The sequence below is a fragment of the Saimiri boliviensis genome, chromosome 4, assembly GCF_048565385.1.
Source record: "Saimiri boliviensis isolate mSaiBol1 chromosome 4, mSaiBol1.pri, whole genome shotgun sequence".
Classification (NCBI taxonomy): domain Eukaryota; kingdom Metazoa; phylum Chordata; class Mammalia; order Primates; family Cebidae; genus Saimiri; species Saimiri boliviensis.
In genome coordinates this window covers 21,395,945-21,419,719 of record NC_133452.1, presented here as the reverse complement: position 1 = coordinate 21,419,719, position 23,775 = coordinate 21,395,945, and the positions used below count along the sequence as shown (strand labels likewise).

General features: G+C 42.8%; 1 protein-coding gene across 7 annotated transcripts in view; it reads left to right on the top strand.

Annotated features, from left to right (window-relative positions):
- SASH1 (SAM and SH3 domain containing 1) overlaps positions 1-23,775 on the top strand; it is a 283,962-nt gene that overhangs the window by 239,492 nt on the left and 20,695 nt on the right. For 4 of the 7 annotated variants that reach the window (XM_074397302.1, XM_074397301.1, XM_074397300.1 and 1 more), the window contains 5 exons: positions 5,102-5,234; positions 11,214-12,049; positions 17,063-17,137; positions 18,595-18,738; positions 22,858-22,993. In XM_074397302.1, the coding sequence (XP_074253403.1) occupies positions 5,102-5,234; positions 11,214-12,049; positions 17,063-17,137; positions 18,595-18,738; positions 22,858-22,993 (1,324 nt within the window). Of the gene's footprint in view, positions 1-1,807; positions 4,469-5,101; positions 5,235-11,213; positions 12,050-17,062; positions 17,138-18,594; positions 18,739-22,857; positions 22,994-23,775 lie in introns of those variants that run through there. The other 3 variants (XM_039467435.2, XM_010337520.3, XM_074397304.1) reach the window with 2 other exon arrangements.

The window sequence follows — 23,775 nt, the reverse complement described above, 5'->3', positions numbered from 1 at the left end:
GCTTTTGTCGCTGAATGCTTTTGACGGGAAAGAAAGAATGTGTTTTCCGTGGCTTCAAGTAAAAGTTTTTGCTGCTCCTGCCTATGACGTTTCTCTCTCTTTTCTTCTTAAATTCCTCTAGATTTGTCCTTCTTCCCCTGTTTTCTCCCCTACCTGGTAATCCTGAGCATTTTTGCCCTGCATGTTCACCAGTGAAAATGCATAACTTTTGGAGATTAGCGGATTTTATTTTGAGAATTTGAGAAAATGAGCATATATGGCTCAGCTGTGAATTGTGGAGGCTTTTCCTGGGAGGACTTGAATTCAGACAGTGTTGCACATTGCTTTGCTTTTCTTTTTTTCACCCCCAACCCCCAAATCATGACACCTAGCACATTGCTTTTCTTAAGCTTATACTCGATTGGCTTCCTTGTCTTAACTTTGAGATTCACACTGTGACAAAAGCAGACCTGGAAAGCTGAAGCATGTATGTCCGATCATGCACTAGGTTAGAGACACCAGTGTGTGAATTTCACAAGCAAGTACATTTCCAGTTTCAAAGTGCTTTTCAGAAATGTTTAAATATCTCTGGGTGTTATGTGGCACTGGGGGAGATAAGTGAGCTTAGTCTGGGTGTTAATGATGACAGCCTGTCTAAGGGAAACAAACGGATTGAAGTGCTTCTGCAAAGGGCACAGTTGTAATCCTGTGATCCGTGTGGTCTCGAGCGGTCCTCTAAAGAGTCTAGTTGCTCCTCTCAAGTTTGTTGTAATCTTTATTATAGTACACGGCCACTGTGCCCGCATGACTGTGCCGTACGGCTTTTGGAAAGAATCTGCTCTGCACACTGTAGTCCCAAGAACTGTTTGTTACAGCATCTGGTGAAGTATCTGTTGCCTACCAGCAGCCACAGGCTTTCTTGGAGCAGTGAGGGAATGACTTCAGTGAGCTCCGGCACACAAATGCTTGTACTTACAGATGCTATTCATTTTCCTTTTTTCTGATCATCCAGCATGTAGCTGTGTTATAAAACGTTCTCCACGCTGGCTCCATGTCTTTCCTATTAGAACATTGCAGATGTGTCAAGGATGCACTTGTTCCAAAAGAAGCTGGGAAGGAAGGAGGCTCCACCCTCCTCTGAGTGCCAAACGGTCCCCATAGGTTCCTCATTCAGCGGCCTGGCTGGCGAATGGTGTGCTATCTCTTTAAAGCAGCTATAGTTTTGTGTCTTGGCTTGGTCAATTTGTTATGGTTTAAAACTGTGGAGCCAGCTGTCTGCAATCTGATGTAATGTTGCTATGGAAACCAGAAATGAAACACTTAAGCATTCACCACAGAATTACTACATATAGCATTAGCCAAAGTAATTAAAAGTTGAGCCATATGGGCTTTCTGCTGGAAAAACCTGCAGAGGAGAGGCTGGAAATCAAATGTTTCTGTTTACAGTATTGGAAATCTACTTTTCCACAGTTTTTGGTGGGATAGGTTGCCTTTTTCTCTTGAAGGTTTTCTGGTGAGTAGCTGTCTTACAGATGATTGAGTTCACCTCCTCTTTTAGAAGATGATCTATTTAACTCTGACCTAGGGTGGGACAGGGAGGGAGGCCACACTATCTCATGTTTGAATGTGTGCGAACATATACTTTTATTTTTTCACTTTAATTCATTTAAAGCCTTTTCTATAATAGTGCTGAGCCTATTTCTTAGAATCATCTATTTTATATACAATCAGATTTCCTGTATCTTCTATGAAGTTCTTCACATAGGAAGATTTCTTTTAAAATATACATAGTATTTGACGTTAAACATTATATATTTTTTATGTTTATAAATATAAAAATTCCCATGCCCCCATCCCTGGTGGTGTATTTCCTGAATAAAAAGACATGCTAGCTGGGTGTGGTGGCTCACACCTGTAATTCCAGCACTTTGGGAGGCTGAGGCGGGCAGATCATTTAAGGTCAGAAGTTCAAGACCAGCCTGGCCGACATGGCTAAACCCTGTCTCTAAAAATACAAAAATTAGCCAGGCATGATGTTGTGTGCCTGTAATCCCAGCTACTCGGAAGGCTGAGGCAGGAAAATTGTTTGAACCCGGGAGGCAGAAGCTGTAGTGAGCTGAGATCACACCATTGCATTCCATCCTGGGCTACAGAGTGAGACTCCATCTCAAAAAAAAAAAAAAGACACGCTATGTTATTTTCAGCATTTGGGAAGTGGAATATACTTAAAAAGAAAAACATGACATGAGGAATTCAAGATTTACTCTCCAGTTTAGAAAAAATGCAAGCCTTTTACAGTGTTTTTGTATTAAAACAGCTGGAGAGAATTTTTTAAAGGCAAATATTTTACAACCCTTTTTTCCTCTGGACTCAGGAGGAAGTGAGAAGTCAACACCTCTCCATCAATATCATGAATGCAGCAATGCATTCTTGGGATAGGTTGTTGAACTCAAGTAACTTCTAACCTGACTTCTAGGAAATTTTCTATTTAAAACACACACACACACACACACACACACACACACACACACACACACACCCCTTGAATGACCTGAGTTTTCTTTTGCAATTTTCTTCATATAAATTGTACCACATCTGTCTTGTCTAGTGTCCAGAACATGATCATGGAAAAGAAGGTCTTGGTTGCCATGGTTTGTGATTTGTCAATGACAAACACCTCCAAATCTTGATTTTTCTAGAAAAATAAAAATAAAATGCAAAGGTATGAAGAGCTTATGTTTCTCAAAAATAAATGGAACATGTGAAAACAATTAAATAAGTACCTGGAATATGTTACTTTTTGCCACAGTGAATCTGGGCAGAGGAAAGTGGAACTTTATAAGGAAGGCATTGCCTTTAAGCCTCCTGTCCTGGTTTAACCATTTTGATTTCAACTTGGCAAGTTCACTCTAATACACATAATGATTTGTGTCTTTGTAGATTGCAATTTTTCTATTACTTTTTTCTATACCTCATTTTTCTTCTTACTGCCCACTATCCCATATATACACACACCCCCACACCACCACCAGCAACCAGCAAAGTAGGTATGAGGTATATACATCAGTAATTTTCATCCTGTAACACAGCTTCTTGTATTTTGATTATAGACAATCTGTACCTATTTCATTTGCATTTGATCTCTAGAAAAATAGAAAGAGACATAGTCTAGGTTCGTCCCATTGATAGGTATAGAGACTTTCTATAACATATGTTGATTCTTCTTCTGTTAGAATGGCTTGTCTTTTGAGCTACACCAGGAGGGCAGAATGTTTTTAAATGTTTATGTGTAATTCCATGCACTGTGGGTTTTTCAGGTGCTTCTTACCCAGAATGAGGGTTAACCAAGTTCTCATTCTTCTGGTTGACCACTCTACCCGTTTCATCACATGTCAACAAGCCAAGTAGAAATGAAACTCAAACCAGACAATACTATTCTGTATTAGGAGCTATAGTTACTATTTTATCTTTTAAGTTTTAAGCTAACTGCCGGCATCCAGTATAGCCTCTCTCCACTGTTAACTGGGAGCCCAGTTTCTATGCTTTATTACCAGGTAACCAGTACTTTTGCAGCCAATATTTCATCTAGGAATTGTAGAGAAATTGGACATAGATAATTTATACACTTCACAGAAGAGAGGTCTGAGAAACACTTCTGTCCTGATGACTTGCTGATGTTAGGTTTATAGTTAACCATAAGTGGGTAAACTGCTTGCTGATAGTCATACAGGGAGAAAGTACCGTGGCTCCATGCCTTGAGTTCCAGGGTGAAGACAGAAGCCAGGAAATCAGTTGTTTTTATCCCTTACTATCCTTGTACTAAGTTTGTGCCGTAGTGCGAAGAGGACTCACAATGCGCACCATTTATATGCCTAAGTAATGCGTAGAAACTCTCTACCTCGTTCTTCTTTGGAGCGATTCTCTGCAAACTCTCGCTTATCTATTTTATTGTCTATAACACTGGGATTAGTGAGAGCTTTTCTTGGGGAGAAGAGTCTCTGCATTAGGATGGTATTCAGAGATGGCACTTGTCTTTGTTTTGTGTTCATTTGAGACATTGGTCTTCCTACTGGTCCGTGAACTGGGTTGGAGGAAATGGAGAAGGTTGTTGTTGGGGTGGGTGACGTGAGCTGGAATTGCTCACCCGCTGCATAGGGTGTGTTGAGGCGGCTGCTCCCGGGCATGCCTACGCACTCGCACTGCACGCTTATTTAGCCGGAGAACTCTTTTGCTGTTTCACATTTTGAACAGATACGACAGAGGAAGCTGCATATTGAATGTTGGAGCTGACTTGGAAACGAAACCCTCATTTTGTTCACAAGGAAAGGATTGTTTTTAGCCTGGGTCACTGCTGCAGAGAGAGTTTTTTTTCCCCCTTCTCTCTGTAATGTTTGATACTTGAGGGAAAACAGCTGGGCCTGAGCGTGCTGGCTCCCTGCAAAGTGCAATGGGCTGCTGGGGAATATGGATTGTACTGTATGGCTGAAAGGTCAGCCTTTTCCCTTGTCTCTCTTGGAGGAATGCAGGGTCTGTCCTCACATTCGCCTTGTGAGCCCTCAGAAGAAGCCGGGAGAGGTGGAAGGGCTGGCTGCAATGTGGCAGACAGTCTTAGCCAATGGGCTGGAAGAGGCTTTTTGCATCTCCTTCCCTTTCCTGCCCTGCTGTTTTTGATTTTCGGGGGGAGGGCTGGAAAAAGTCAACAGAATTTTGGTTTGGAGAAGTAGTTGATGACCACGTTAAACAGCAAGTCCTCATGGGCCAGACAGATGAGAGTCTGGCCCAAACCACAGCAGTGAAACCGGAATGGCAAGGCCAGCGCTGGAGGGAGAGTCCTGCCGGAATCCTCCTCAAAGGGGACAAGGAAGTAGTTGAGACAGATGCCCCCACAGGCCTGTCGAGGGCAAAAATGTGCGTTTCGGTGCCTAGGACCTAATTCTACACTGAATTAGACCTTAAGATGATATGTGGAGCTTTGTCAACCTCTTGGACAAATTTGTTGATTCCCCAAGTTCAGCGACAGAGCTGCCGAGATTCGGACTGGCAGCAGGGCTGGCTACATCCAGCCCCTCGAGCAGAGCTTGAAGCAATTATCTAATTAACTTTTCCTTTGTTTCTTTGCCAGTCAAGAGAACAATCGGATGATGAGACCGAGGAGTCGGTGAAGTTTAAGAGGTTACACAAGCTGGTAAACTCCACTCGCAGAGTCAGAAAGAAACTAATTAGGGTGGAAGAAATGAAAAAGCCCAGCACCGAAGGTAAAAAAAAAAAAAAAGGCAAACTCCACCCTGGTTATTCCAAAAGAAATCATTTGGGGGTCAGTTTCTCAGTAGAAAAGGGATACGATTTCAAATGGAAAAGGCGTGGAGCTCTGGCTGAGTCTGGCAGGACTGTGCCTGCTGGAAGCGTGATGCTCAGATGCGGTGATGTGGTGAAATGAAGGATCCTGGTGTCGGGTGTTTGGGATGCTTAGTAATTTAAACTGAAATGATGGGAAATGGAAATACTCTCAAGGTGTAGTATAGCTTCATGTATGAGCTTCTACCATTTTGTACTTTCTAACTTTTTTGCATGAGCCTCCAATCCCAAAAAGGACTGTGGTTCTTGCTCAGTGAAATTTAGTTCAAATTTGATATACACGCATCTTGAAGAAATGTCTAACAATCAAGGCACTTGACATCCCTTTAAATTTCTCAGGGGTGATTTGTTCTTCCATTCAAATGAAGGCTTGAAGGATCTGGGATTCTAAGGGAATCTTTAAGAGCTGTGTTGCTGGGTTAGCCAGGGGAAAGAATGGTGTCAAAAGACACATCGGCTTGGATTTTTTGAAGTGGATAGTTAGCCTCCGAAGTATAATTAAGGCAGTTCAAATCTGAACCTTATTCATCTCTCTCGTCAGTAAAGTACATTTGTGGCATCTTAAAAATTCTCCCCAAACAGACAAAATAAAAAAAGATTTTTCTGTTTGAAAAATGATAATAATTGAATTGGATAAAAATACTGGAAAGAATATACTTTAAAAAAAAACACGTTAGTTGTGAAAATGTCATATCTATGTTGTGAGGAATTTCAAAATTTTAACATGTAGGTTTTAAAATTATTTTTGTAGAGGTCTTTTTGTTACATAGAGATAAAATCAAGCTGTGTAAAGAAATGAATTTCCTCTTATTTGTAAAGATAAAAGTTTTTCATTTGTATTGCTGCTTTTACTTTTTGTTTAAATTAATTAACTTTTTTTTGGTCATTATTTGTGGGTTTAAATCCCTTAGAATAATACTGAAGCTAAGTGGATATCTGTGAGAGAATGGAGATTAGAAGGGACAGGAAAAACATGGGGAGAGAAATCAGCTTTATGGCCAATTTCATAAATTAGGGTTGTTTTCAATTCTGGGGTTTCATTAGGGTATCTTTTTTCACGGTAATTCCGTTTACATTTGGATGCAATGCTGATTTTACATTTGGGTGTTTTAATACCTGCCTGGCAGTCATGAATTTCACAGTATGGAATGTACCCTGTGACGGCTCTTACTGAAATCACAGACAGTGTCACTTGGTACTGTTAGGGAGAACCATATGGAATTGCCAACATTCAACTTTAAGAGCACATTTTATAACAAATTTCATGAACATTAGGCCAAAATCAAGTTCCAGATATAACAAATAGATGGAGGGGGCTCAGTCATAACTGAGATAACGTGGGTAAAGTAGTCCTGGGCCTGCTCCCCCGTGGGCCCTTCACACATGGTAGTGGTGTGTGAAGGCAGCCTTTCCGCTAGAATAACGTGATGAAAAATATAGACGTTGTAATTTGCATATTTATGTCAGAATAAATCAATCCAACTATCTTTGAGAAGCATCAATTGAAAAGGAAAAATACGCCAAAAGGGGTAACTCTAGAATAAAAAGTAATAACCATATGGAACTCTGGCTCTGAACTTCAATTCATCTGGGCACGAATCAGGCTTCACAGATGGAAGATGGATTTAGTGAGCTCAAGTCCTAAGGTACACTGTGGCATCTGGTGAGTCGGGGAGCCCAGGTGCCATTGGCCGAGCTCACTGTGTTCTTGGGAGAGGCCCCAGGTGTGTGCGTAGCAAGGCGTCTGCTTTGGGTCACCCCCCACCCCCCCAGTTCCCTGCTAAACTGGAACTTCCTCCAAGCCCTGCACAATGGAGAACTCTCTGAGGGTCCTCACCTCGCAATGGTACTTGAGAGAGGCTACCTTGGCTCTCTCTTGCAAAGCAGGAAGGATTCACACTCCAAGAGCCCCTCCTCTCCCTGCCCTTGGACTTACAAAGGGTTGATCTTTTGACTTCCTGCGTGGCTGTGCTAATACCACGTTGTCTGCATGGTAATTGCCATTTATTGAGGTCACTCCATGTGCCAGGCACTTTCCTAAACACTTCAGATTTTACGTTCTCTTTAACGTCACCCTCAGAATAGCCACCAGAGCCAAGCACTTATGCCATCCTCATTTCGTAAATGAGGAAACGGAGACTGAGAGAGGCTAAGTAATTGACTCCTGGCCACTCAGCCAGCCAGCAGAAGGCCCAGCACAATGTCCAGGCAGCCTGCTCCCTGACAGCAGCCTGTTCTCACTCCGCTGCCACCTCTGTCCCCCATCAGCTCTGGAGTCCTCAGAACACCAGGGGAGAGATCAGTTCTTCACTTATTCTCACCCTTGCATCTTGGGTTTCAAGTCCTTATCCCGGCATGGATGACCCTGGCCAATCTTTAGGTTGCATCGGTGCCCTTTATCTGCCCATTTCTGTGTCTTTGCCCCACAGTGGACCCCCTTCTTCTCCTCATTGCTCCAACTCAGTTCTCTCCAGTAATGGATTGCCAGTTTTTGTAGAAAGCTTTTCAGCTTATACAGCACCTTCACATAACTCTTCTATGGGAATAACATTTAGTGTTATTGTCACAACAGCCTTGCCAGGGATACTAAGCAAAGATAGGTAGGCATTATTGCAGATGAGGAAACAGAGGCTCAGGGCCAGGAAGTAATTGCCCAAGGTCAGGGAGATGTGAGTGGCAGAGCCAGGCTGGATGCGGAGCATACCTCTGAGTTCCTGGTGTTAAGTCAGCCCATAGCCTACCTCCTTCCTCCTGACAAAATCACCTTGCCTTAGGTAAGCTGGTCTCAGCTAAGTAAGGTAGATGGAGGCCTTCAGGTGAAGGAAATCACACCAAATGTGATGGAGTGAGCTCATCTTGAGAGCCACTCTTGCAGTAGGAGAGTTGTACACTCAAGTCAGAGGAGGATGGCAGAAGTGATGCTCCCAGTTCAAGCAGTTTAGGTCAAGGTCAGCATCCCAGGCCGCTGGTCCGGCCCAGATGGAAAAGCCTGCACTACAGAAGGCCTGCCCTCGGCGCCAGTGGATGCAGCCACTTGGGAAGTGTCCGCCACATTTCCCTCCCAACCCCTTACCAGATGCTGACTTTCCTGAACCCGAGACTAGAGCTACATTCAGCATGGGCATGCGTGCACCAGCTGGTTCCAGACTCAGATGTGACACTGAAGTATTGGAATCTCTGACGACAGTCCTAAGCACAGAGTCCAGAAAATGTCCAAAGCAGCTGCTGAGTGACAGATCCTTAGGATACGCAGGGTAGACCCACCTGACTTCTCTGAAATCCCTTAAGACTGTGGGTGCCTTTGCACATCTGTGTGGACACCTGGGTAGATGGTGAAACCACAAGCATGTCAACTTCTTTTTTTTTCGTGAGTTGGAGTCTTGCTCTGTCACCGAGGCTGGAATGCAGTGGCGCAATCTCGACTCACTGCAACCTCCACCTTCTGTGTTCAAACAATTCTCCTGCCTCGGCCTCCCAAGTAGCTGGGATTATAGGCATGTGCCAGCATACCTGGCTAATTTTTGTATTTTTAGTAGAGACAGGGTTTCACCATATTAGCCAGAATGGTCTTGATCTCCTGACTTTGTGCTCCGCCCGCCTCGGCCTCCCGACTTCTTTAACAGAGAAGTCCACCGTTAGGCTGCCCCTGCCACAGGTCGTGACTCCCATCTTGGCTCAGTCGCTTCTTGTTGGAAGTGGAGGGTAGACTGTTGCTAGAAGAAGTTGCTGTTTTTATTTCCAACAGCATAAGAACCCTCGGTCTCCACATTTATTTATTTTTTTATTTTTTTATTTTTTTATTTTTTTGAGACGGGGTTTCGCTCTTGTTACCCAGGCTGGAGTGCAATGGCACGATCTCGGCTCACCGCAACCTCCGCCCCCTGGGTTCAAGCAATTCTCCTGCCTCAGCCTCCCTAGTAGCTGGGACTACAGGCGTGCGCCACCATGCCCAGCTAATTTTTGTATTTTTAGTAGAGATGGGGTTTCACCATGTTGACCAGGATGGTCTCGATCTCTTGACCTCGTGATCCACCCGCCTCGGCCTCCCAAAGTGCTGGGATTACAGGCTTGAGCCACCGCGCCCGGCTGGTCTCCACATTTTATCAGTCAGGTGTCCTGAGGAAGGAGCAGGAAACTTCCAGGACATTTGTATCCTGCCGCTGGACTGATGAATTTGTTAGAACCCTGAACCCTGCTTTTAAACTCCCCCTGAAAGATCTCTGAACAATTTTTCAGGGGACTTGGGCCAGGCGGAGTTTTAGATCTTCTTTCTCACTTCCCTCCCTCCCCGCCACCGCCTCCTGGATGTGAATGTAAAGTTGACCTTGGGCTGTATTTGAGAGCAGCTATTCTTTGTTGTTGTTATATTTGAACCTATAAATCCCATCAATTGGGAAAGTAAGCCATTCTTAGAATTTTAAAGGACGGCTGTGGTTCTTTTCCCCTCTGAGTTTTGCTCTGAACTGAACGTAGCTCTCCCTTTTTCTCTAACATTTAACGGCACACTGGTGCCCTCTTCCCAGCTGGTATATTTAGTGCCATCCTTCTGTTCCAAGAAACTTTTCCTTTTTTCCTCTTCACAATTCAGCGGGTGGAAAGCTGCGGAGCTCAAAGTTTCCCTGTAATTAAAGGGACACAGCCCGTTGGGATCACTACACCCACAGTTTGACCTACTTCGTTTCTCACATCTGTTCACATAACACATGCGGAAAAGAACTCGGTTTTCCTGCCAGCAAGTCCAAACCTTTCCATGGGCTCTGGAGGGCTTGGCTTGCCACCTGGCTCCAATGAGGGCTTCAAGAGCTGGAATCCCTGAGACCAGCGGGACTCTGGAGCTGCCTGCGTGTCAGGGCCCTTAAACGCCCTTGCTGCTTCCTCGTGAGGCCCAAGTTGATGGGAATATCTGGCTGCGATCACCGAGTTCCCTAACTTTTTGCGTTTGGCCTGTCAGCTGGAGACGATTCATCAGGCCCATTGGCAAGATACAGCCCTTTTTAGTGTTTCTCCCCAGCAAAACTTCCTTGGAGATTTAATCACTCAAAGGGCATATGTGCCAATAAAACAATCACTGTCAGCCACATGGCATTTATCACACTCCAACTATAAAAAGCCACCAGAGCCAACATAAAGGAGCGCCTTTCAGAAGGGGGCAAGATCATGATTCCTAGTTTCAGAAGGTTGCATTTACAAACTGGGGAGGATGTTATCTCGAAATGCTAAGGCATATCCTGATGATGGCTAGCTTAGATTTTGCCAAATGGTGTTTTAAATATGCCTGTGAAGGTGTTTGGTCTACAGAGATATATAAGGAAGAAGAAAACACATCTGAAACCTTTTAACATTAAGCTTGTGTGAAACCATGTATTTGCACAGTATATTTTCATTTTTCTGTGCATATTTAAGGGGGAGCTGGGTTTGTAAAGAGGATCATGATACAGAGAAAGATACCGCTGTAGGCTAGCTAGCTATATGGATAAGCTTGTTTTTTGCAGGGTGTTGGGTGTAAAAAAAGATGTAACGCGGAGGAGCGTGGTGATTCGTGCCTGTAATCCCAGCGCTTTGGGAGGCCGAGACGGGCAGATCATGAGGTCAAGAAATCGAGACCATCCTGACCAACGTAGTGAAACCCCGTCTCTACTAAAATCACAAAAATCAGCTGGGCGTGTTAGCATGGGCCTGTAGTCCCAGCTACTCAGGAGGCTGGGGCAGGAGAATGGCTTGAACCCGGGAGGCGGAGGTTGCAGCGAGCCAAAGATATTGCCACTGCACTCCAGCCTGGTGACAGACTCAGACTCCGTCTCTTAAAAAAAAAACAAACAAACATGTAATGCAAGAATGGAAAGGTGTGTTCACAAGAGACTCTGTTGGTTCCCCTGCAGGTGGGGAGGAGCACGTGTTTGAGAATTCTCCGGTCCTGGATGAACGGTCTGCCCTCTACTCTGGCGTGCACAAGAAGCCCTTTTTCTTTGACGGCTCTCCCGAGAAACCTCCCGAAGATGACTCGGACTCTCTCACCACGTCTCCATCGTCCAGCAGCCTGGACACCTGGGGCGCTGGCCGGAAGTTGGTCAAAACCTTCAGCAAAGGAGAGAGTCGGGGCCTGATTAAGCCCCCCAAGAAGATGGGGACGTTCTTCTCCTACCCAGAGGAAGAAAAGGCCCAGAAAGTGTCCCGCTCCCTCACCGAGGGGGAGATGAAGAAGGGTCTCGGGTCCCTGAGCCACGGGGTAAGTACGGATGGTGTTTGCTTCTATGACAACCACCGGCGCAGGCACCGCCTGCTGGTGTCCCTGGAGGAGTTTCAGAGTGTGCGGAAGCAAATCCGCTCGAAGAAAACGGATACTAACTATTCCTGTTCCAGAGCTTTTCTCTGCCAGCGTCCCTCCAGAAAAGGCGTCGCCAGCACCACCTGTGACCTGCAGCTGCTCCGGCAGAAAGGCAAAGGGGGCGGGAGCTGCGGCTTCCCCGGCAGGAGGGTGCGCGGGCGCACCGCGGTCAGCGAGTTCAGTATCACCTATGTGGCGGAGCGGAGCCTGTACAGCCACCTGAACCTGACCCAGCTGCTGCGGCCTGCCTCAGACAGGACCCTGAGCAAGGCTGAGAGACAGGACCTGAGGCGGTGCCTGCTGGAGGAGGAGGAGGAGGCAAAGAGGAAGCGGGCCGCCACGGTCGACCGCTGTACTAAAAGGGTTCTCTTGAGAATCCACCAGAAGTCTGTGAGTCACAAAGATGGTCCCGAGGACGGCCTTGTCATTTCTGTGATGTGCAGTCAAGCATTATGGCCTTTCTTCTGCGGGGACCGGCTTCCTCCCCTCTCTCTGCTACTCATGACGTCAGGGACCATCCCACCATCACCTTCAATTTCAAGCCCTGCTTTCACTTCCAGGCACCTTTCTCCTTCTCTTCCATGTCTCCTCTTGCCAGATGAAGCTGTTTGAGTTCCCATTGAAATAAGCATTGAAGCTGATCCAGAGAGGGGCTTCCAGGATGCAGGGGTGGGGTTTGGCTGCCTCTAAGAGTGGCTGTCTTGATTCTCGGCCATCGTGTCACTTGACCTCAAAGAGGCTGATTCAAAACAGAAGGGCATTTTGCCCTTGAAAGAGATGCTTGCTCTTGGTTTTAAAATTAAAACAATAGGAGCAGGCTCATGGAAAAACTGCCATCATCACAGTCACCAATTCGGTGATTTGAAAACATTATAAAGCATGTTTATTTTATTAGTAGAAGCAAGCAGAAAGTTCCTAAATCTAACAAAAAAAAAAAAAAGGGGGGGGGAGCTTTTTTGTTTTACTTAAATCTATTCAATGTTCTTATCTTTTTAAACAAATCAACATTTGGAAATGCCTTCCCCTGGCCTATAGTTTCTTCTATATGCAGCAAGCAAGAAAGGACTCACTCTCAAAGAATAGAATGTTTTTCACTTTTCATACTAGGTGATCAGAGACCTAGTAAGATTTATTTTCAAGGCATGATTTACTTTGAACTTCAGAATATAGACATATTTCCTTCTGAAATTCCCACCTAACTTGTAGTTTGCAAAGTGGCCCATATAAAATGGTGCAAAATGAGGAAGCAGAGTTCTTGGCCCTCTGTCACCTGGCATCTTGCTTAATCTGCTTGGGACGGTTGGCTGTGGGCCCGTTTAAAGATCTGAAAAAATAGAGTATCCTTCAATAGTGGCTTTTCCCAGGGAGCCTTCACATTCATGAACAGGATGTGCTTCCCCAGACGATTGGTGTAATTTAAATTCATTCAGTCAGGTTCTGCTTTTGTGAAAGTGAAGACTGGTCCGTCAATGCCCTCCTTAAAACGACCTTCTCCCTTGTAAAAGAATCATTAGTGTCCTTCGTAGCCCTTGGGTTTTCCAGATATTTCCACATGTTGAACTTTCCCCTAGATCTTATTTTCTGTCCTTTCATATTCATATAATTCCTGCAGCACTTTTAATACTACTGGTATGAGCAGGAACTTTTCTTCTGGCTCTTTCTGCATCCTGGCAACAGTTTTTCATTGGTTGAGGTTTTGTTTTAAAATAACAGTCTCAAAAATAAAATAAAATAAAATAAAATAACAGTCTCTTTCTCACCCTTTCAGCCTCTCTTTGCTCTGACTCACAGATATTTTGAAAAATAACCAGTCTTAGTTTTATGTATTTATTTTTTACCTTCAGAAGTGTTCCTCCCAGTTCCCCTGCTCTTGTACCTCTTGACGTGACCTTGATAGAACAGACCCACTTCTTCTCTGTTAATTGATGACTCACCTCTGTGAGTTTACATCATGTAAGACTGAGAATTTTCCCAATTTGAGCACCTCGAATTGTTGATGTGCTTCTCGTGTTATTTATTGTCAGATTAATACCATAACTCCATGAGGGCTTTGTTTCTAGAAGTTCTGTTGCTGCGAGTTGTGCTAATCAGCATTGTGGGCCAGTGGTTAATTCTTCACTGACATTGATTATGAACATCTGGGCAAGCTTATTTCCAGGCACTGCCCCCACCTAACATGGTGCTATGTAATCCCTATCCCAACTATCAGTCAGAGGCTGAATATTTTTAAGATACTCTGAGCTTGAGACACTAATGGACAGTTTCAATACTTGCAAAAATATGTGTTTAATAAGAACTTAAATATTTGCATATGCCTTTTCTTATAGTACACTTGAACAAAATTTTATTTTCTAGTTATCCAGAGAATGTAAGAGAAAGTAAGTGTTCTTACAATAGAAAGAACTTTCTAAAAAAGGGATTAATCATATTTCTTTGCTAGATTTATTTAAAACATTATTTTCCATTTTCCTTGTCATATATTTCTTTCATTTTGTCTAGAAGTTTCCTTTATTCTTCAACCTCAGTCTTTTTATCTTTCAAAAATGCCGTATTTGCTTGATGAAGCCTCAGGGAAATGATAATGCTTTGTATCCATTGGAAGTGGTCACTTGTCTTGCATTTTACTTGATCATTCAATTTTTGTTTGGGAGAACAGACATGCATGACATTTTGCAATTTTGTCCATTTTAAAATTCAACCCCAAAACATGTGTTTGCAACTGCATGAGCATTCCATTGACTCGCCCTCCGCATCCCAAGCGTCGATCCAAAGTGTTTTCATAGTTATCTGTACAGGAGATGTGTGAATAACAAAAAAAATTCATTTAGGCTTTATTTATTTAGGTCATCAATGCCAAAGGCTGGTTCATGTATTGATTTATTTTTTATGACTGTCTTTACAGTACATTTTCTCTTTTGAAGGAATGCTATTTAGAGAACTACTTGATCTTCTAGAAAAAGTTAGAAAATAATTCAAGCTAGAAAATAATTCAAGCAGTGTTTATTGTTATATTCTTTGTCACTCCTCCACTGTTTAAAAAAGAGTCCATTCCGGGTATCAGCCTATCACTGGAAGAGGTTTTAGTTAGTTGGTAGTTAAGAAAACTGGTCCATTCTTTAAGTTTTTCATTTTAGAAATAAATGCATACAACAGGCATATAAAAACCTAAATGAGATTCTAATTTATTACAGTCATAGTTTCCAGATAAATTCTTTGTTAGTTATTTCATACATATCAGAAATAACTTGGGCTCCAGCGTTGCAGTAGATGCTGTATTTTAAAGCAGGGACATGCAAAAGCTGTACAGTGATGAGGCATCTGGGCGCCATACTGTCTGTGAAGCCCTGAGTCACAGGAAAGGCACTAGGATAAAGTCACTGCTTTTGCAAGAAAGAGGAAACGTACATGGCATTATAAGCTGGAAAGAGAAAGTTAATGTTAAAAATTAGCCTTGAGAGGTGGTCATAACATTGGTGAATATATTTGTGTAGAAAGGTTTTTCTCTTTCTATAGAATAGAGGTCCAGTGAAATTGACTATAAAAGAAATTAGATTGCCCATTGATATTTAGTATAGAATTAGGATAATGTCTATTAGAAAACAAGTCAGTAGTAGATTATTTAAAACAGCAACAACAGCAGCAGCAGCGTTGGTGAAGAACAGCAGCTTTGAGACATCCTGATGTCGGTTATCTTGAAATGCTTCTTATCTCCGGGCCCAGCCCTCTACTCCACTGGCCATCTCTCACTTTGTGGCCCATTCCTGGAATGCTCCGGTTTTATAGTTGAACTCCCAGATTAGACTGTAAGGCCCAGAACGAAGCTCCAGCCCTGCCTTTGCATGTTTATTATGTTAACTAAGCCTCAACTTAAATATAACAGCTGCCAGGGTGACTATCACATTCCCTGACAGCCTTAATGAAAAGTAATGGAAGAAACCAACATTCATAGAGTGTCTACCTTGTGCCAGGCGATGTGCTAGAAGGTTTCAAATATTATATAAGTGTTATTTCAATAATGAAGAGTCTAAAGCTCAGAGAGTGTAAGTACTTTACCTGAGATCACACAGCAAGTAAGTGGGAGAACCAGGATTTGCATCTACATTTCTGTGATTTCAAAAACCTAAACATTCTCCTTCTAGGATGTTTTTACTTTCTCGAGTCAGTAAATTTATATATAAGTATAATGTTTAATATGCTTATATGAATTTAATGTTTATATTTTATATGTTTATACGTATATAAACATATTAAATAAGCAATGCTTATAGTGTATTAGATTGGTTCAAAAGTAATCACAGTTTTTGCCATTGAAAATAATGGCAAAACCCTGGTGACTTTTGCACCAGCCTAATACAGTGTACTTTTCTGTTCATTTCTTCCATTTAATAGCTGTTCATTAGAGTTCTCTGAGAAGCTGGTAATGCAAAATATTGAAGCCTGAATCTGCAGTTAAACTTTTATAACTGATTGTTTTTTAAAAAAAATTAATTGTAACAACATCAATGTGTGTTGCAGGGAGCGAGATGGTCATTCAGTGGCTTTTACTAAAAAAACAGCAGTGAACTTGAACCAAGTTCTGCAAATACCAAATCACTGAGATTTAAGCAGTTCCATGAAGTTTGCATAACCTAAAAGGATGAGAAAGTTTTTATTCTTTATAACATCAGCATTTTTCCTATTGAAATTAAAGAGTGATCAAAGGCAGTCACTGAATCAACCGTTTTCTTTCTGGGCAAATGTGGCATCTTCATTCACCGAGAGAAAATGGTCATCGTTCATTAACTTGGGTAGTTAGATGGGAAAGTTACCAGCATTTTTGGCTAGGATGAGGAAGCAACGAATGAGTAATTCTCTTGGCCTGATTGGACAACTGTAAACATAACCTTCCCCTCTTCCCCCTTCTCAGCGATTTAAAACTAAACAAAACAAAAGTCTGTTTGAAAAGCTTGCTGTTGGTGTCGGAGCCGTGGGATTTCAGACCTGGGTTTTCAAGATGCCTGAACACATGGCTCCTCTGACATATATCCCTTTGTTATCTCTACTGAATGCAGCAGATATTAGGGGAAGTTCTGTGCTAGGGACAGGGAATCTCACAGCACTGGACTCATGGAGGGTTTTGTTGCTGTTTGGGCTTTTTTTAAGTGGTTGGTTTTTGCATGTTAAGGGGATTTTAGGCTTCTGGGGCAGGCAGAGTTCCAGTGGCCCCTGAAAGGGATAAATGAGTGAAGTTTCCTTACGACATGAATCATGTGTTTGTTCCTCATCATTTCTCGTTTTCTTCTTTCATCTGGTATGTGTATTTGTGACTTAGAGATGTTCTGCAAATGGGGGCTTTGGGGTTGGAGGACTGTGGGCTGGCTTAAGCGTAACTAGAGTTTTCCTGCCCTGCCCTCTCTTCCACAGAGAACCTGCAGTTTTGGAGGATTTGACTTGACGAATCGCTCTCTGCACATTGGCAGTAATAATTCCGACCCAATGGTGAGTAACGTCAGAGGAAAGCAAAAGATTTGGATTCAGGCGATGAGGCTGACAGTAGTTGTCCCTTGAGCATCTTTGAGAATGGAGACTGGGTAATGTTTTCCTTAGTAATCCTGAATCACATTTAGAAAAAAGCTCTATTTCACTCATCTTACAGACTCCACTGTTCGACGTGCAATGAATGGTGACCACTCTCACCGCCATCCCCTTCCTTGAGAGTAGCACAGTTCCTTTAGTGCCTTGGCTTCTGGTTTTCTTCAAATAACAAATCCAGATAAGTCTGGCTTCTATGGTCTGAGTCATTTTGCACACAGCCTTTTCTTCTTGCTACTTGCAAGCACGTAACTACTACGCACACATAGCCCATGAAGTGGAGGCCTGTGATTTGGGCCCCAAGAGTATGTGCTGGCATTCTGGGACACCAGTCTTATTACGAGCACAGTACCTGGCCCTGCCTGGCCTTTACTAAGCCTAGAGTTTTGTGGTCTGGGGTGTCCTGGAATGAACCCAGTCTCTGTGGGACCAAAGCAGACCAGACCCCCTCAAGGCCCAGGTATCTGGCCTCTCAGACCTGCTTCTGGGTCATGGTCTAAGGACAGGCCACGCGGTGGCACACACATTTTGTTCCCTGAAGTTTGCTTTCTCAGACCCCAAGGGTGAGTGTGAGTCTTACAGCTTGTCCCTTGTATTGTATCATAAAACTGTAGAATGAAGATTTCATGTTTTATATTTGTTATGGTCGTAGGTCAGCTAAAATACCCACCTGGGATATATATGAAGTGTTTTGAAAATTTCCTGAAAGAGAATTAAACTATTTTATTTGGCTATCAAATTATCTTGATTCTAAAGCCAATAGTTTTATGCTGTCGATCTTTTTTAGAAATGAACGTATGATTTTTTTTTCTTTCTCAGGGAAAAGTTTGTTTGTATTTTTTTAAAAAATGCAAACTAGAATGAGAGAAGACCACAATCTAGTTTGTAAAGAGAAAGAAATTTACACAATGAGCGCTATAGTGATGGAAATCCGATCAGATGTTGCTCTGAGCTTTCACCATTTGTTCTAACCTCTTTCCCAGGACAATTCAGTAGTATTATCCCTCTCTTCTCCCACACTGATGGGATTCATGAACGTTGATTCATGCAAATGATTCTTCACTGATGAAATGCAGTCCCCCTGGGTGTTAAAAATAGTGGCAAAAATATAACCAGATAAGAATGTATTAAAAGTAAGTAAAATAAAAAGTGACTCACACCCCACTTTAAGCAAACAAACAAAAAGCCCAATAGTCAATTCATCAAAGAGATAAATGACAGCACTTAGTTAACACAAGAAAACCTTCACGATCCTCAGGAATGCTAGTATTTCTGAGAGCTAGGATGTGGATGGTTGAAACAGTAAAACCTGCTCTGGCCTTCATTTTCTGCGACTAATAGTACTTGCAACATTTTGTTTACAGGGCAAAGAAGGAGACTTTGTGTACAAAGAAGTCATCAAATCACCGACTGCTTCTCGCATCTCTCTTGGGAAAAAAGTGAAATCAGTGAAAGAGACAATGAGAAAGAGGATGTCTAAAAAGTACAGCAGCTCTGTCTCTGAGCAGGTACGCAGCTCCCTGCTAGAATGTTCCCTTGGTTCTTCCTGACAGGAAAAGCTGAAGATGGCCCTTCTGAGATTTTTTTTTTTTCCCCTTTTTTTTCTTTTTTCTTTTTTTTTTTTGAGACTGAGTTTCGCCCTTGTTACCCAGGCTGGAGTGCAGTGGCATGATCTCTGCTCACCGCAACCTCCGGCTCCCGAGTTCAAGCAATTCTCCTGCCTCAGCCTCCCGAGTAGCTGGGACTACAGGCATGCGCCACCATGCCCGGCTAATTTTCGTATTTTTAGTAGAGACGGGGTTTCATCATTTTGACCAGGATGGTCTCGATCTCTTGACCTCGTGATCCACCCGCCTCGGCCTCCCAAAGTGCTGGGATTACAAGCGTGAGCCACCGCACCCAGCCGGCCCTTCTGAGATTTTTAATGGAGCTAAATACACATACTCCTTGGCATTAATCTGCTCCAAGTCCATGCTTTATTTATGTAGAGAAACACTGAATTCAACACACGTTTATTAAGCACTTTGGGCTATTCAGCACTGTGCTTGGTGCTAGGAATACAAAATATAGGACTTGTCTTCTGTGTATAGATGGAGGTAGACATGTAAAGAAGTGGTTATTCTTTAGTGCAATAAGCATTGTAAATTTGAATACAAAGGAAGGATTTTATTTTCTGAACTATACCTTGCTACAAAATGGATGTGAGCTGAATCAAACCTGAAACAATTTTTTTTTTTTTTGGGAACATCAGGCTTGTCAATCACAGCATAAGTTGTTCTAGAAGCATGGAGTCTCAAAGTTATTCCTGGGTACCAGACTTTGGTAATAATGTTTCTGAGAGGGGCATTTTCCCTCATTGGCCTTATCTGTGGCCATGAAGGAAGGTATCACAGAATTGATTTTTCCACTCTAGATCTATAATTTCATTGCTAGAAACATGACTGTTTTCTATCTTAATTGCATGGGTGGAGGGAGTACAGAGAGTTGGAGAGCTCAAGATAATTTTGACCATTCAATTTTCGAAACACTCTCCTCTGTCTGGCACCTGTATAGCACTCATTTTGTGCCTGTTGAAGTGCCTGTGTATGAGCTGGTTGTCTGCTTGAAATATGTAGGTAATGCTCTTTATCTTCCAAATACAAACAGCAGGGAAAGCAGACATTTTTGCTCAGCTGCTGCTCTCTGGTGGGCACAGTGAGTTAAAGCAAAGCATCGCTCCATGCAAATGACTGAACACCGCCAGCCAGCCGCCACCCGCCTCACTTTGATTCAAACAAAGCCTGCCTCAGTTGATTATAGTGGTTCTCATGGGGAAGTGGGGAGAGGGTACCATTTTGCTCCTCCTTGGACCCCGGGGCGGTGTCTTTGCATGGTCACACTGGGTTGGGGTGAAGTGGAGTGGATGTTGCCAGCATCCAGAGCAGCAGTGCCCAATCTTTTTGGCACTAGGGACTGGTTTCATGAAGACAGTTTTTTTACGGAGCTGGGGTGGGTGGTGGTTTTGGGATAATTCATGCACATTACATTTATTGTGCAGTTTTATTTCTATTATTATTACATTGTAATGTATAATGAAGTAATTATACAACTCACCATAACATAGAACCAGTGGGAACCCTGAGTTTGTTTTCCTGCAACTAGATGGTCCCATGTGGGGGTGATGGGAGACAGTGACAGATCATCAGGCATTAGATTCTCCCAAGGAGCACGCAATCTAGATCCCTCATGTGTGCGATTCACAATAGGATTCGTGCTCCTATGAGAATCTAATGCTACTGCTGATCTGACAGGTCGAGCTCAGACAGTAATGCGAGTAATGGAGAGTGGATGTAAAAACAGATGAAGCTTCGCCTGCTCACCTGCCACTCACTTCCTGCTATGTGGCGCAGTTCTTAACAGGCCACGGAGGGCACTGGTCCATGCCCCGGGAGTTGGAGAACATCCTAGCATGCACAGGACAGTCCCCACAGCAAAGAACTGTGCATTCAAAATCAGTGCTCAGGCTGAGAAACTGTGGCTTATTAGCCCTGCAGGGGATGTCTGGGCTACCTTCAGTGTCTCTTATCCAGGATTTTTTTTCTTTATTCTTTTCATTCTATTGTCCGTATGGGTGAGGGAGTGATAGTGATTCTATATTTCTATGTTGAATATTATATTCTATATTGAAGTAGTCAGCTTGCTAGTGAAAGCCTGCTAAAGCAGTTTATTAAGTTTGCTTTCCCCCAAATTTGAAACAGCTACTAAAACTGTTAAGCTTATGTTCCAAGAGGTTTTCTGCTTTATGGTTCACAAGATCAGAATTTTAATGTCATTTTGACATTTTTCTATAATTTTCCTATAATATAGCAATCTTACGTGCTTAGTTCTATTTTTTTTAAAGCAGTCATTTCACGTAAGTTAAGGAATAAAAGAAATAACTGATCATTATAAACTTTTTGTAAAGCAAAAAATAATGGAAAGTTTTGTGTATGGTTTGTTGTTGTTGTTAGTTTTTGAGACAGAGTCTCACTCTGTCACCCAGGCTGCAGTGCAATGGCGTGGACTCGGCTCACTGCAACCTCCGCCTCCCAGGTTCAAGTAATTCTCTGGCCTCAGCCTCCCAAGTATCTGGGAATGCAGGCGTGCACCACCACACTGGGCTAATTTTTGTATTTTTAGCAGAGACGGGTTTTCACTGTTTTGGCCAGGCGGGTCTCAAACTTCTGACTTCCTGATCCACCCCGTTCAGCCTCCCAAAGTGCCCAGCCTTGTGTGGTTGCTTTTAAAAAAACTTTTTAGTAAATATACCAACCCTTATGGTAGGGATGTTTGTTTTCTCTGATACTACTATATGCCCAGCACCTGGAATAGTTCCTGCTATTGTAGGTAATTCATAAACATGTGACAAATTAATTAAAAATTTTAAAAAGCATTTGAAAATATATCAGAGATCCACATTTACTATTGCTGTTTTTCAAATGCATGCTTTTTTCAGAAGCATTACAGAAGATTTTGATGGGAAAAAATTATTTATTTTATAATGCAGAAAGGAGGAATGAATTCTTTTTTCTTTTTAAGGAATTCATACTTTTAGCTTCAGTAGCTTCCTAATATCTGTTTTTCTTTGTTGCTTTTGAGGTCGCTTGCTCACTTTCCTTACATTTAAAGCACTAATGTGTGTTGGATCAGAAGCTGCTATTGCTGATGTCCTCAGATGTTTGCAGGGCCTGCGGAGCTGGGTTCAGGCCCTTCTGATGATTCGGCAGCATGCAAATAGCAGGTTTCGTTTAGTTGGTTTTGTGCTCACGTGGCTATGGCCATATGAAGTATGCCAGAGACTTTTCTATTTTGGCAAGTAAACAGTTCTCACTGCAAACTTTCCGAAGTGTGATATTGTCTGTTGATACAGCACCACGAATCAAATAAGCGTGCTCTTCCGGAATATGCAAATGAGGAGCCCCTTAGCGGGTAATACTTAGCCACCCAAAATGCAGAAGGTACTTCTGAGTCACTCCCATCAGGATTCTGATCTGAAAGAGACTTCCCAGCTTTTTACTGACAACACTTTAGAAAAGTGAAAAAAGCTAAAACTTCAGAGTGACATATGGAAATTTTATTGTAGACTGGAAAATAGTATGTTTGCTGTATATTTGGGTTTTTATTTTGCATTTCTTTAGCCAATGCCAATAGTGTGTATAAACAGAAACGAGAATCTGGCCAATTTTTTTTTTTTTCAAGGAATTTTTTTTAAAAGCGCAAATGTTTCCCATCCAAGTAGACTAAATTTCCTCTGACTACACTTCCAGGTATTCCATGAGTCATGGATTGTACTTGATCTACATTTGAAATCCAGCCTTGTTACTGGGCTTTTGTGTATGCTGACTCTCTAAGCCTTTTATTTTTTCTTGGAGATTTCGACAATATCTTTTTGAGAATGAGATGTAATATTTGAGTGCTTAATAAATAGTAACATTGTCCATGACTTTAAGCAGGGATGTAGGCTTAAAAGGAGGAGAATGCTGGGTATAGAATCAAATATGGGTATAGATCGATTTGATTGATTTCATTGAAGGCCAAGTCACTGAGAATTGCAAGACAACGTCTGTCCACTCTGATGAACTTTTTCATTTTGTTGAAACCCATGGCAGGACTCGGGCCTTGACGGAATGCCTGGCTCCCCTCCGCCTTCGCAGACTGACCCAGAACACATGGACAAGCCCAAGCTCAAGGCCGGAGGTTCTGTAGAAAGTCTTCGGAGTTCTCTGAGCGGGCAGAGCTCCATGAGTAAGTCTACTTTGTCATTGTAGATTATTTTTCTTTGGAGTCAATGTCTGACATATACTGAGCACGAGGTTCAGGCAATTTCAAGGTGAATAAGACCAAAGTCCTGCCCTTCAGGTGCTATTAGAAAATCAGACCTGCAAACTCTCTGGACTCAGAGTCGTGTTTGTTTATTAGTAGACATGTAGCAGCAGCCCAAAAGAGGAGGTGATGAATTTTGATTGGAGACAATAGGGAAAGCATCTCAGAAAAAGGATCTAGAGAGCAGGAGGAAGCAGCCAGGGAGACAAGCACATGAAGATGACCAGCAAAATAAAGGGAGTGGAGAAGGGAGGGGAATTTTATCTGTGACTGATAAGTTTTGTTCAAATAGTTCAGGGCCAGTGGTAGTTGGAGTCAGCTGAATGATATGAAGAAAAAGAACAAGTTTTTACTTTATTTTATTTTTATTTTTTGCGATGGGGTGTCACTGTCTCCCAGGCTTGAGTGCAGTGTTGTGATCTCAGCTCACTGCAACCTTTGCCTCCCTGGCTCAAGGAGTCCTCCTGCCTCAGCCTCCTGAGTAGCTATACTACAGGGGCATGCTACCAAGCCTGGCTAATGTGTTCGTGTTTTTTTGTAGAGATGGGGTTTTACCATGTAGCTCAGGCTGATCGAACTCCTGGACTCTAGCGATCTGCCTGCCTGGGCCTCCTAAAGTGCTGGGCTTACAGGGGTGAGCCACCGCACCCCAAGATCAAGTTTAAACCTACCAACTTTGACTTCTGACCCTTGGGCAAGTGACG